This window comes from Callospermophilus lateralis, chromosome 6 (genome assembly GCF_048772815.1).
Source record: "Callospermophilus lateralis isolate mCalLat2 chromosome 6, mCalLat2.hap1, whole genome shotgun sequence".
NCBI lineage: Eukaryota > Metazoa > Chordata > Mammalia > Rodentia > Sciuridae > Callospermophilus > Callospermophilus lateralis.
Window position 1 is genome coordinate 24,413,173 of NC_135310.1, and position 14,745 is coordinate 24,427,917.

The 14,745-nt window shown below is 37.8% G+C and overlaps 1 protein-coding gene across 5 annotated transcripts in view; it reads right to left on the reverse strand.

Annotated features, from left to right (window-relative positions):
- Window positions 1-14,745, reverse strand: part of Phactr2 (phosphatase and actin regulator 2) — a 139,237-nt gene that overhangs the window by 92,449 nt on the left and 32,043 nt on the right. For all 5 annotated transcript variants that reach the window (XM_076858175.2, XM_076858176.2, XM_076858173.2 and 2 more), the window contains one exon: window positions 8,962-9,129. In XM_076858175.2, the coding sequence (XP_076714290.2) occupies window positions 8,962-9,129 (168 nt within the window). The remainder of the gene's footprint in view (window positions 1-8,961; window positions 9,130-14,745) is intronic.

Consider the following 14,745-nt stretch of genomic DNA (forward strand, 5'->3'; position numbering starts at 1 on the left):
CAATGGCATTAAAAAATTATTATTGTATACTATCAACTATCAAATAAAATCCCTGTAACAGAAACCTGGTCTAGGAACAGTGGTATAGTATTTATCACAGTGTAGTGGAACACAATAAAATTCATACCCATGTAGTTACTGAGCCAGAAATTTAAGAGAAGGATGGATAAAGATGTTACTTTTCTTGGATAAAATTCACCTTCTTTTCTTTCTATCTTACTGCATTAATTATACACATTAAAGGCTTCACTGTGACAATTTCATACAAACATGTAATGTGCATTGATTATGACCACCCTTCCCTCTCAGCCTCTCCCTCTTACCCTCCTCCTTCTCCCCAGGTCCCTTTCCAGTCCCTAATAGTCCCTCTTCTAATTTCTGGTCTCTTTTTCAGTTTCTACATATGAGAGAAAAGATGCAATTTTTGTCTTTCTGTGTATGACTTATTTGCTTGAACATAATGTCCTCATTTTCTTTCAAATGATAGAATTTCATCCTTCTCTATGGTTGCATCCTATATTTATATATGCCATATTTTCTTTAGGTGTTTATTTGTTGACAACAACTAGGCTGATTCCATGTCTTGGCTATTGTGAATAGTGCCACAATAAACATCGATCTGCAGGTATCTCCTTTGTATGTTGACTCCTTTCCTTCAGACATAAACTCAGGAGTAGTTGATGGGTTTATTTTGTTTTGTGAGGAACCACCATAACATAGGGGCTGTACTAATTTATATTCCCACCAACAGGATGGAAGATTTCCTTTTTCTCCATATCCTCTTGGTGGATTCCTTATTGGTACATACGGATGCTACTGATTTTTATTTGTTGATTTTTGTATCCTGTTACTTCACAGAACTGTTATCAGAATTAAAAGTCTTTTGGTGGAGTCTTTCGGATTTTCTATGTAAAGAATCATATCATCAGCAAACAGGGACAATATGACTTTCTCCTTTCTTATTTGTATACCTTTAATTTCTATCTGTTGTCTAATCGCTCTAGCTAAAATCTCTAGTACTGAACTGAGTAAGAGTGGTGAATGAGACAGACATCCTTGTCTTGTTCCTGATCTTGGAGGAACTGCTTCCATTTTATCCCCTTTAGCATGATGTTTGCAATGTTCTTGTCTTCTACAGCCTTTACTATGCTTAGGTATGATCCTTCTATACCTCTCTTATTTACAGCTTCTATGGTGAAGAAATGTTGCATTTTATCACAGTCTTTTTCTGAAGCTATTGAGACAATCATATGATCATATCGCTATTTTCTTTGTGTGCTGTATTATGTATTACATTTATTGACTGGCATATGATGAACTATCCTTGAATCCCTGGAATGAAACTAACTTGATTATTGTGAATAATCTTTTTAATATGCTGTTGAATTTGATTTTCTAATATTTTACTGAGAACTTTTGCAACTAGGTTCAATAGGGATATTGGTTGTTGGCTCTTTTTTTTTGGTTTTTGTTGTTGTGTTATTATTAGGTTTTGTTTTGTTGTTGTTGTTGTTGTGTTATTATTAGGTTTTAGTAGCAGGGTAAGACTGGCTTTGTTGAATGAGTTTGGAAAGGTTCCTTCCCTTCTTATTTTATAGAATAGTTTGAGGAGCTTGGTGCTAGTTCTTCTTTAAAAGGCTGGTAAAATTTAGCAGTGAATCCACTCAGTTCTGGGCTCCTCTTCTTGGGAGATTTTTAAAAATTATTACTTTTTTAGTCTCATTACTTGTTATTGATCCTTTTAGATTTTTTTATATCCTCTTGCTTCAATCTTTTTAAAATTTTTTAAAAGATGGACACAATATTTTTACTTTATTTATTTTATTTATTTTTTATGTGGTACAGGGGATTGAACCCAGCACCTCATGTGTGTGAAGCAAACACTCTACCACTGAGCTATAACCTCAGACATTGCTTCAATCTTATCTTTAATCTTAGGTCACATGTGCCAAGAAATTTGTCCATTTTTTCTAGATTTTTCAAATTATTGGCATATAGTTTTTCAAAATATTACCTAATAATCCTTTGAATTTCAATGGTATCTGTTCTAATACCTCCCTTTTCAACTAATTTTATTTATCTGTATCTTTGTTTCTTTTAGTTAGTTTAGCTAAAAAGGTTTGTCAATTTTGTTCATCTCTTCAAAGAATCAACTCTTGGTGTCATTAAAGTTCTGTATGGTTTCTTTTTTTGTCCATTTATTTCTGCTCTAATCTTTACTCTTTATTTTTTTCTACTGATTTTGGGTTTGGTTTGTTCTTGTTTTTCTAAGTACTTGAGATGCATCATTGGGTAATTTCTTTGAGATCTCTCTTCCTCTCCTCCCTCCTTTATGTAAGCACTTATTGCAACAAACTTCCCTCTCAGTACTGCTTTCACCGTATTCCACTAGTTCTGGTATGTTGTGTTTCCATTTTAATTTGGTTCAAGAAATTTTAAAATTTCCCCTCTGGTTTCTTCAATGACCCACTCACTGTTCATTCAATATTTGTTGTTCAATCTCTGTATAATTTCTGACCCTTGCTGTTGATTTCTAGTTTCATTCCACTGTAATCAAATAAGACGTAATAAATTATTTCAGTTTTTGTGAATTTGTTAAGACTTGCTTTGTGGCCTAATTTAAGGTCTATTGTGGGAAAAGTCCCACATGCAAAGATGAAAAGAATGTATATTCTGAAGCTGTGGAGTGGAATATCCTGTAGACATCAGTTAAGTCCTACAACGCAATTTAACTCTGTTTTTTTAATGAATTTTTTGTATGTGTGTGTGGATGATTCATCTATTGTTGAGAGTGGAGAATTAAAGTTGCCTACTATTGTTATATTGGAGTCTCGCTCTCCCATTATGTCCAACAGTGCTTGTTTTATAAAACTGGATGCTCCATCATTCAGTGTATATATATTTATAATCATTATATCTTATTTATTTTTTTACAACTTTTAAAAACTTCTCTCTCTCTCTCTCTCTCTCTCTCTCTCTCTCTCTCTCTGTGGTGGTCAGGAAGGAACCCAGTGTCTCACATGAGCTAGACAAGCACTCTACCACTGAGCCACAACCCCAGCCCTCATTATATGTTCTTAATAAATATCCCCTTGATCAATATAGAGTGATCTGCTTTATCTCTTCTGATTGCTTTAAAACCTATTTTTATTGGATGTCATTATAGTTATTCCTGCTTGCTTTTGGATTCCATTTGCTTAGAATATCATTTCCATCGGTTCACCTTCAGTCTGTGTTGTTCTATGCAGGTGAGATGATTTTTTTTTTTTGTTGGGTAGCATATTGTTGAGTCTTACTTTTTAATTTATTGATCCAGTCTTTTCTCTCCCAGATTTTAATATTCTTTTTTTGTCCTACACTTTGGCCCTTAAATTACAATAGGTCACAGGGAGATTCTTTTCTGATTATGCCTCTTTGAGGTTCTACCAGCCTCCTGAATGTGAGGATCCATGCCTTTCCCAAGATTTGGGGAATTTTCTCTTATTTCATTTGCTGGATTTTCTATGCCTTCAGCCTATAGCCCTTCTCCTTCATCTACTCCAATTATGCAAGTGCTTGGTTTTTTAATGGTGTCCCAGAGATGGTATGCTCTTTTCATTTCCATTAGTTTTTTCTTTTTTATCATGTGAATGTGATATTTCATTAGACTTGTCTTTAAGAATTGATCTAGTTTGACTATAAGGGTTTCAACTGAGGTTGTTTGTTTCTTTTTAAACCTGATTTATTAAGATTTTTATTTCCAAGATTTTTGCTTAGTTCTTTCCTAAATTTCTGTCTTTCTATTGAATTTCTCATTCATATCCTGCATTGCCTTTCTTAATTCATTCACCTGTTTACCTGAATTCCCTTGGAATTCAGCTGGCTTTTAAAGATTGCTTTTTTAAATTAATTATGTGCCTGACACTTTATCTATTTTGATAGCTTTAAAATCAGTTACTATAGAGTTATAAACTTTAGGAGGCTTCACACTGCCTTGTGTTTTCATATTTCTTATGGTACCATGCTAAGATTTATGTATCTGTTGGGACCGATATCTCTTTCACTTTTACGTGAGGACTGTCTTAATAAGCAACCTTCTCTCAACAGTGTGTTTTGAAGTATGGTTTTATTGTGTAGTGTTGAGTTTTACTCCAGTTGGGTTTCATAGTATACTCTCCCTATGGCTTCTTTGGCTGTGATTAGTAAGTTCTGACACAAAGCACACTGTATCAGAGCCTGAGGAATGCTTAATCTGTAGTTCAAGAAACAGTGGGTCCTTCTGGTAATTTAGGCTGATGTGGCATACACCACAGACCATGTGGATACTCCTGCATTGGGAGTGGAAGCCCCTATCATGTGGTAAGGGTTTCCATTGCCACTACTGAAACTGGCTCTGCTATGTGAAAGCAATTCTGATACTGACTCTTTCGACTGGAGTGAAGCACCCGAAGCTTTCATCCTCTGCTTAGCTCTTAGTACACTTCCTGGTGTTTCACTCGGAGAGCCACAGGCTGAGATTAGAGCCCACCCTCTGCAGCACTCATGTCCAGGTTGACAGGATGTAGGAGCAAGTGATGTTGAGGAACCTCACAGGTGTCATAGCCACACAGGAGTATTATTTCTCTTAGCTCTTATATGGGGTGACTGTCTAGGAACAGAACATCAGACCCCTCTAGTTGTGCACACTTGTGATCATATCATTGTCTAAGGGCATTCTTTAAGTTGATGTATCTGCCAAGGTTCAGGCAGGATTGGGTCATGCTAGATGCAGTTCCTCTCAGCTGGGCTGGAAGCATAGCTCAGTGACAGTGCAGCAACCCAATATGTGCTAATTCCTAGGCTCAATCCCCAGTTTTGAAAAAAAAAAAAAAAGGTAAAAATAATAACAGAAAAGAAAGGGTTTAAAAAATAGAATATGTGTGTGTGTGTGTGTGTGTGTGTGTATTAATGTTTTAGTTGAAGATGGACACGATATCTTTATTTTATTTATTTTTATGTGGTGCTGAGGATCAAACCCAGTACCTCACACATGCCAAATGAGTGTACTACCACTGAGCCACAACTCCAGCCCCAGAATAAAAATATTTTTATAAAAGGAAAAGAAAGCAGGAGAAAAGTAAAAAAAAAAAATTCACAATTACAAAAGGGAAGAAATGAAAAAGAGAAAAAGAAAAATAATAGCATATTGGCTAAGGGCTCTTCAGCCCCCAATTCTTTTCATCATGGTGCTCTCCAGGTGACTGGCGGGAGTGCTTTGTGGCTGAGGCTTTTAGGAGTCCCTCTAAGCTGCTTTGCACACTGGACTGAGCCACACAGAATGTATGACTCACTAGGCAACAATCCCTTCCTAGTCTCTTGGGCTTCGCATCCCAGAGTGAAGCCAAGCCTCTGCCTTTGGGCAGAGATTCTTTCCACAGTTCCCTGGGTTGTATGCTTCAAGGGACAAACACTAGCACATGTCACCAGGAGCTTGGCAGGTGGGGAGAGGCCATGGAGCTCAAAGATCTATGCTGGGAGCAGAGATAGCAAGTTCCATGAGATCCATCACCCATTTTGCTAGAGCCCCAAATTTGGACTTGACATGAAATCAAACTCAAGGGATCAGCCCCACCCTACCACCATTCTAATAGCAGACCTCCCAAACTGTCAACTGTCAAGAAAGTACCTTCCACAGCACAGACTGCAATTCCCACCACATAGAATTCTGAGCGGATTTGTGTAGAAGTCTTGCACCTGAGCCAAAACTGTCTCCTGGAGTAAATGCCCTCTGAGCCTGGGCTAAGAAAAGGCCATTGGATCTTGGAACTAGAAAAACGCAGGTACTTCTGATCCCCTTAACAGCAAGCATAAAAACAACAGAACCCTTCTCAAGATGGCTCCCAGTTATGGCACTGTATGTAGAAGCAGGAAACGCAGAGACCTTCTCCAGCACAAGCACGCTGTGCAGATCCCAGGTCTCTTGTCTCTATCAAATTGTCAGATTCTAGGCTTGTGGAGATCACCAGGGCTCTGTCCTCCTCACCTATACCCCTGCTGGGGGAAAACTCCCCCTCTCCCTGCTAAGCCTTCAAGTCTGGGTGCCAAGACACTGTTCTCTTACTGTACTAATATCTAATATATCTGGGTTTCACCTGGTCACTGAATCTCTACTATTGCATGCCCACACTTTCCTATGACCACCCACCTCAACATGCAGCTACATGCCTGTTGTTCTGGTTCTGTCTTACAAGAAGCAGAAGAGTCCTCTAACCTGCCAAGTGTGTGTGCTTTTCTCACTCTCTTTCATACCTCCAGATACTGTGAGTCTTGCCCAAGGTGGGCTTCACAGATTGTCAGGTTGCACATGGCTTCAATCACATCTAAATAGCTCAATTTAACTGTTAGAGATCATTTCTTAAAGAAGATACCTTTTCCTTCGCTATTTCCAAATATATCAGTGTTGATCTATATGTGACAACTTTCATGGATATGGAAAAAAACTGTCATGTTATATGCCATTTGCTGCTTTGGTCTAAAGCTTCACTAATACTTTCCACATATCTCAGCAGAAGTTAAAGTCTTTAAATAAATATACAAATAAGGTGACAATAACATACCTTTTAATTAAAGAGAAGTGACAAGGAAAGAACAAGCAAAAGTTCTTTGAAAGTGTCTTCTGTGAGGACAGAAGAGTAGCTCAGATTCAAGTAAAGGGCAAGAATGGCAGCTGAAGAAGTTTCCCATCCTCTCTTCTCATCTTTTTTTAAAAAAGTATTTTCTAGTTGTAGATGAACTCAATACCTTTATTTTGTGTATTCATTTTTATATCTTGCTGAGGATTCAACCTAGCACCTCACAAGTGCCAGGCAAGTGCTCTACCACTAAGCTACAAACCCAGCCCCTCTTCTCATCTTCTTAATGCTACTGTCTACAGCCCTAGTCCCATCTTGGGTAACCATGGTAACTAAAGAGCCAGACTCTCCTAATGCTTAAGGAAATATAAGAGGGAGCACTTAAGAAGGCTGCTGTGGTTCCACCTACACCTGATGGACAGGGGAGAACAAGATGCTCAGCCAGTGTCTCTCAGAGAGAATCTGGTACTAGTGCACTGCTAATGATTTGAAGTTTAAATGTCCTTGAAAAGTTCATATGTTAAAGGTTTGGTCCCCAGCTGATGGCTCTGCTGGGAGGTGGTGGCACTTTTGGGAGGTGGGGCCTAGCTGGAGGAAGTAAGTCATTGGTGTGTGGTCAGCAAGGGTACATTTGGACCCCTGCTCCTTTTTTTTCTCTCTGTGCTTACCAGTTATGAGCTGGGCGGGGGATGTAGCTCAGTGGTAGAGCGCTTGCCTACCATGTCTAAGGACCTAGGTTTAATTCCAGCACCACATAAAAAACGATAATAATTTAAAAAACAAAAGCATCAGATGCCATGAGCTGAGTGTCTCTGCTCCACCGTTTGTTCCCACCATGACGTTCTGTCTTACCACAGGCCAAAAGTAATGGGGTCAGCTGACCAGGGACTGAAATCTTTGAAACCACGAGCCAAAATAAATCTTTCCTCCTTTCAAGTCACCGGAAGTGTTTTGTCACAATGACAGAAAGCAGACTAACACAAACACCTGAGAATTTAGTTCATTCTACTTACAGATTTTGAAATTGAGGAAACTGAGGCTGAATCTTCCTTAATTAATATTACTTGGTACCCTCGGTACCTTTCTGGCAAAAACACAACCCTGTTGTCCTCATATAGCATTGCCTTCTGTCCACCGATTCCCAGTGCCTTCTAACCCAGGAAGTTACCCAGCACTGAAAAGGACCCAATAACCAAGCCACCATTAATTCCCCCAAGATGAGACTCACTTCTTTTGCCATTTTTAGAAATTATAGGTATTTTCCAATATCTATAATAGAAAGATGAGAATAATCAACCCTTGGTACATATTGTCTGCTTAAACAATCTTCAATTTATCACTAATCTTCCTTGAAACAAAGGAAACAAATTTTGGGTATCATTATTTCTTGTTAAGTAGTAAATACTTAAAGAAATCATGTAGCTACAAATGCATCAGGCACTTTTCTTCAGGGAGCTTAGGTGTCTCTACCACATACTCTTCAGCGGTGCGTATATTTTCTATTTAATTTCACAGCTCTAGCGCTAGTGGCCAGTCTTAGCACAGACTACTAAGTTGCTCTGTGACCCTATATATGCACTGACAATATTAGACTTTCTGGTGAAGAGATTGTTTGGGCAGTAAGAAAGTTGAATTTATGTCAAGAGATAAGCACACTTCTTCCTTAAAGAAAAACCATTGACATTGAGCACCTGCTAAACTAGGCTTAGATCTGGCCTGAGATTTAAAGTCAATTTCCTCCACGAGTCCATATGAAAGGCACTAAGCAATGTAATTCTTAATTTTAATAAATCCACAAATTTTCACATCACTGGGATTATGGCTTTCCTAGGGCAGAGATGATTTATTTGTCCTAAGGACAGAATGGAAGTTTAAAATTAAACAATAAATAAAGCAATATTTTTCTTTCATACAGCCACTGAATTCTTGCCCATAGGAAAAAAAAAACATCAAAAAAAAAGACTGTATTTAGAAGTTTTAATTCACAAATAAGACTGTACTACTGAACTAAGTAAGTAGAGATGTCGTTGTGAGTATATACAGAAAAATGGACGCCCATCACCATAATGTGGATAAGTAACATTTCCTTTCTAATCTTCTCTTCTGCCTCCTTCTCCTCACACCTTAATTTTCTATGTGAATTTACAAATATATATTTAAAAAACAAGAATATATTAAAGAGTCAATACAAAAATAGGGGAAGCCAGAACTCTTAAGTTATGTTATCCTTAAATTTTATTCATTTGGAAAAATTCATTTCAAATATGAATGTTTTTCTGAACAGAAGTCTGCAAAACACAGTTTTCTACCTTTTGAAAACTTGGAACATTTTATCCTGTCTTGCAACGCAACACAGTTCAGACACTCATACCTGCTGAGGTTTCTCTGAATTTGTCACTGGTCTTCTTTTTCCTCCATTTCCAAGGCTTGAAGATTTTACCAATGGTGGAGAGCTTCCCCTTTCTCTTGAAGGGAGGTGTCTGGGAACCTCCTGTGGGGCCATCTGAGTTGGCTATAGAGGCTTTGTCCAGTCCATCAACTATAGAAAGAAAAGTCAAATCAGAGAAAGGCTTCAATGAAAGTTAAAACCAGCATCAACTATCTCTTCCTGGACTTTTAACAGCAAGCATGCCTACTCTGATTGAACCTCACATAAAGTTGAGTTTGTCCCATTTCACAGCTGGTAGGACTCCCCTGATATCAATCAGTTAATCAATCCATCAGAAATTATAGTCCCCTTAGGTAATGGTACTTGGGAAATAAGAAAGCAAGAGACTTACATAACAGGTGGGGACAGACAAGTGAAGTTCTGCAAAACACAGCTGAATCCATCGGCAACAACCACATCAATATTTTGTGCAGAAATAGAGGATTCTAAGTATTCCAGAAATAGGATGTTCCTCTGGAGGCTAGTTTGGCATTCTCAGTAATGAATATCACAGTTATGGTGTAGTTAAAACCATAGTTTCTCCTTCACAAAATACAATTTGATGCCAGGAAGCTAAATGCTATTTTTACAATGCTAAAACTATCTTTTGCTCCTGTTACAAGGGAAAAAAAAATTAAAAGTTTTCAGCTTCAATTTCTCTGATAACTATCACTAACAGCAAGAAATATGTGGAAGATGCAGGTATTGTGTGTGATAAAACATATCTTGATATGCCTTTGTCATTTTATTAATCAGAAGAAAAGCACAAAATCTTAAGTTTCCTTGCACTAAGTTCTAAACAGAAGGGAGATAACAATGACTTACATTACCCCAACTACCAGATTTTAGTGACAAAGAATTAGAAGCAGCCCAGAATGGATAAACTACAGTATTATTCATTCAATGAAATAGCTTTTAGCACTTTAAAAAATGAGCAGATGGATAAATATGCAATAAAACTAAATACAGCAAAATGTTAAGTGTTGGATCTAGGTGCTAGGTTTGTGGGGGAGGTACGATCCTTTTGTCCTTTCTGTATTTTTTGAAAACTCGCATAATAACACATTGGGGAATCATATGATCATCTCAATAGATGCAGAAAAAGCATTTGACAAAATACAGCATACCTTCATGTTCAAAGCACTAGAAAAACTAGGGATAGTAGGAACATGCCTCAACATTGTAAAAGCTATATATATGTGTGTTAAACCCAAGGCCAGCATCATTCTAAATGGAGAAAAATTTCCAGTGGAAAATAGAAACAAGACAAAGATGTCCTCTTTCATCACTTCTATTCAACATCATGCTTGAAACTCTAGCCACAGCAATTAGACAAAAGAAAGAAATTAAATGGATACAAATAGGTAAAGAAGAACTCAAACTATCACTGTTTGCTGATGACATAATTCTATACCTAGAAGATCCAAAAAATTCCAACAGAAAATTTCTAGAATTAATAAGTGAATTCAGCAAAGTAGCAGGATATAAAATCAATATCCATAAATCAAACACATTCCTATATATCAACAATGAATCCACTTAAAGAGAAATTAGGAAAACTACTCCATTCACAATAGCCTCAAAACAAAACAAAAACAAAAACAAAAACAAAAACAAAAACCTGGGAATCAATCTAACAAAAGAGGTGAAAGATATCTACAATGAAATGAAAACTATAGAACACTAAAAAAAGAAATTGAAGAAAACCTCAGAAGATGGAAAATCTCCCATGCTCCTAGATAGGCAGAATTAATATTGTCAAAATGGCCATACGACCAAAAACATTATATATATTTAATGCAATTTCTATTAAAATCCCAATGACATTCTTCATAGAAATAGAAAAAGCAATCATAAAATTTATTTGGAAAAATAAGAGACCCAGAGTAGCTAAAGCAATCCTTAGCAAGAAAAGTGAAGCAGGAGTCATCACAATACCAGACCTTAAACTATACTACAGAGCTGAAGTAACAAAAATGGCATGGTATTAGCACCAAAATAGACTTGTAGGCCAATGGTACAGAATAGAGGACACAGAGACAAACCCACATAAATACGGTAATCTCATACTTGACAAGGGTGCCAAAAACATTTACTGAAGACAAGACAGCCTATTCAACAAATGGTGCTGGCAAAACTGGAAATCCATATATAGCAAAATGAAATTAAATCTCTCTCACCTTGCACAAAAATCAACTCAAAGTGTATCAAAGACTTAGGCACTAGAACAAAGACCCTGTGCCTAATAGAAGCAAAAATAGGCCTAAATCTTCACCACGTCAACCTAGGATCTGATTCCTAAAGCACAAGAAGTAAAATCAAGTCACAATAAATGGGATGGATTCAAATTAAAAAGCTTCTTCTTCTCAGCAAAGGAAACAATTAATAACTCGAGGAGAGAGCCTATAGATTGGGAGAAAATCTTTACTACATGCACCTCCAATGCTTTAATCCAATAAAGCATTAATCTCTAGGATATATAAAGAACTCAAAAAACTTAACACCAAAAAAACCAAATAACCCAATCAATAAATGGGCTAAGGAACTGAACAGACACTTCACAGAAGAAATACAATTTATCAACAAAATATATGAAAAAACTGTTCAACATTTCTAGCAATTAGAGAAATGCAAATTAAAACTACTTTAAGATTTCACCTCGCTCCTGTCAAAATGGCAATCATCAACAATACAGGCAACAATAAATGTTGGTGAGGATATGGTGAAAAGGTACACTCATATGTTGCTAGTGGGACTGCAAATTGGTACAACCACTATGGAAAGCAGTATGGAGATTCCTCATAAAACTGGGAATGGAACCACCATTTAACCCAGCTATCCCACTCCTTGGTTCATACCCAAAGGACTTAAAATCAACATACTACAGTAATGCAGCCACATCAATATTTATAGCAGCTCAATTCACAATAGCTAGACTATGGAACCAACCTAGGTGTCCCTCAATAGAAGAATGGATAAAGAAAATGTGGTATATATACTCAATGGAAATTACTCAGTTTTAAAGAACAGTGAAATTATGGCATTTGCCAGTAAATGGTTGGAGTTGGAGAATATTATGCTAAGCAAAATAAGCCAATCCCACAAAACCAAAGGTCTAATGTTTTCTCTAATTTGCGGATGCTAATTCACAAGAAGGCAGGGGGCACTAGGGAAGAATAGTGTTACTTCAGATTAGGTAGAGGGAAGTGACAGGAGGGGAGGGGATGTCCCCACATCTAGCAAAGATAGTAGAATGAAACAGACATTATTACTGTGCGTACATATGTGACTACATGACCAATATGATTCTGCAGCATGTAGACTCAGGAAAATGAGAAATTATATCCCATCTATGTATGGTATATCAAAGTGCATAAATGCATTCCATTGTCATGTATAAGTAAATAAAACAAATTAAAAAATTTAAAAAGAGAAACAAATAAAAACCAAAACTTGAATAGCAAAGCCTTGTACTTCCAGGAAGATACAGGAAGCTTACTTATCACTATTTCTCTTGCTAACACCATTTCATCAAGACATTGACACAAACAACAGGAATGCATCTCAAAAAAAATTGTGCTGAAAGGGCCAGAGAGAAAGAGTGCATGTGTGGTTCCACTATATAAAGGTCAAAACAGGAAAAATGAATTTATGGCAAAAACAAGCAACAACAATGCCAAAAACAAACAACAACAACAACAAAAACCTAAGAAAATCAGAATAATAGTTCCTTCTGAAGATGAGAAGGAGGTAGGAATTAACTGAAAACGGAGTTGAGGGAACTTATGGGGTGATGGAATTTTAATAGTGGTTGGATTATGCAAAACTGACCAAATGGTATTTACGACTTCGCGCATTTCACTTTAGGTAAAATTTACCTTAGAAAAACCATAAAGAGAATAAAATCTAATTAATGACATTCCTGCTAAAGTGTTTAGAGGTTAACTGTACTTATATCCATCAAAAAATGAGTAAATGGATAAATAAGTGGATCAATAGATGAAATGAGTAAATGGATAAATGTGCAATAAAATGAAATAGAGAAAAATGTTGTGTTGAGTCTAGGTGGTAGATATGTGGGGGGAGTATAATTCTTTTATTTTTTTCTGTAGTTTTTAAAACTTTTATGATAAAATGTTGGGGCAAAACAATTTTTTTTCTTTTAAAGCAGAAGCTGAACTTGCAGCAAGTGTTCCTGCTTCCAGAAAGATGGAGTACAGTTACTTATTCCTATGTGTCTTGCTGAACATCATCACCTCCATGTCATATATTTAACAAATGTAAGAAGACTGTGAAAGGTAAAGTAACAGTAGCGCAGTCTGGGACCTCAAAATTCAAGAACCAGCACGCGGTGAGATTCCCTAGATTTGCTTCTGGCCTTACACACCCCACACTTGCAGCTAAAGAAGATGGCAACCCAGAAACACAGCCAATGGGCTCAGGTCAAAAGAGCCTCTCTCTAGCCATGGGTCCAGGGAAGGGCGTACCTACCAAGACAGAAACTCTGTAGATGGTAATTGCTCTGAGTGGTCAAACACCACAGAAGGACTGTGACCACCATGCCAGAAAAAGTTGAGTGGAAGAACTACACTTGCACCCTCATGGGGCTCAACAAGGAACCCTAAAACCCCTGAGGGAGTTGGAGTGGGAATCGAGTCTTGTGAGAAAAGACCAGCTGGGGAGCCAGGACCTTCACATCTGCCATCTGCTAATGAACCATCCCCAGGAGCATGGATTTCCACCCCATCCAGAATAACCAAATGTTACTCCCAGTACTGGGCTGGTGTCAAATCACTGCCCACTAGAAACAAGGTCACCATCCCTTTGGGTCCTTGAAGACCATGTGGGTATCTGACAGTCTCACACCTACCCAACAGTAATGAGGACCGCCCCCCCGCAACCCGCATACACAGTGTGCCAACAGAGAACAAGAAGGGAAGATGGATTCTAACTCCACAGGGGGGTGGGGGAGGGGAGTGGGGACAAGGGACACTCACTGCTTGCCTGGTAGAAGAAGTGTCAGACAAAGCCAATGAAAGCAGGTTTCAATAAAGTCTAGCGTCTTGTAACATAATACAAATAAGTTCAAGTTCCAGTGGGGTGGGGAGGCGGGGGTGGAAATCACTTGACATACCAAGAACCAAGAAAAATCTCAAAGTGAATGTTAAAGGATATTCAATGGATACCAACTCCTCAATCCTTGTGAGTTCTCCTTCCAAATGAGTGTGGATAAATCCCATTCCTCCTCCTAGTGAGGTCTACTCTAATTTTGGGTGCTATCTAGGCAGATGTAACCAGAGTGTTGCATTTCTAGGGTCACCTGGAGATGCAGCACTAGGGATGCTTCTGTAAGTGTCCTAACCCTACCTTCAGCTGTAACTCAACAGAGATGTGGGGGCAGGGCAGGGGGTTAGATGGATTTCGAAGCTAAGCCACAGTAACACAGTAAAATCTTCACTTCTGCTCCTGTCCAACGGCCTACTGTGAACCAGGGGGCAAACCCAGGGAGGAAGTGAGTGTGTGGTTTCTCTTCTTCATGAGACTCTCTGTTATACTCTCTTAAAAGATTTTAATTTTCAACAGTTTAAATGCTGTAAAATACAAAAGGACTATTACAAATCAGTGGAACTAAAGCTTCTACCTTAAATTCATCTCTGTGACTACAAACATCTAGTTCTCATTTTCTCACACTAGACTGGGGACTCCATCTTCCAAACCATATCTGTT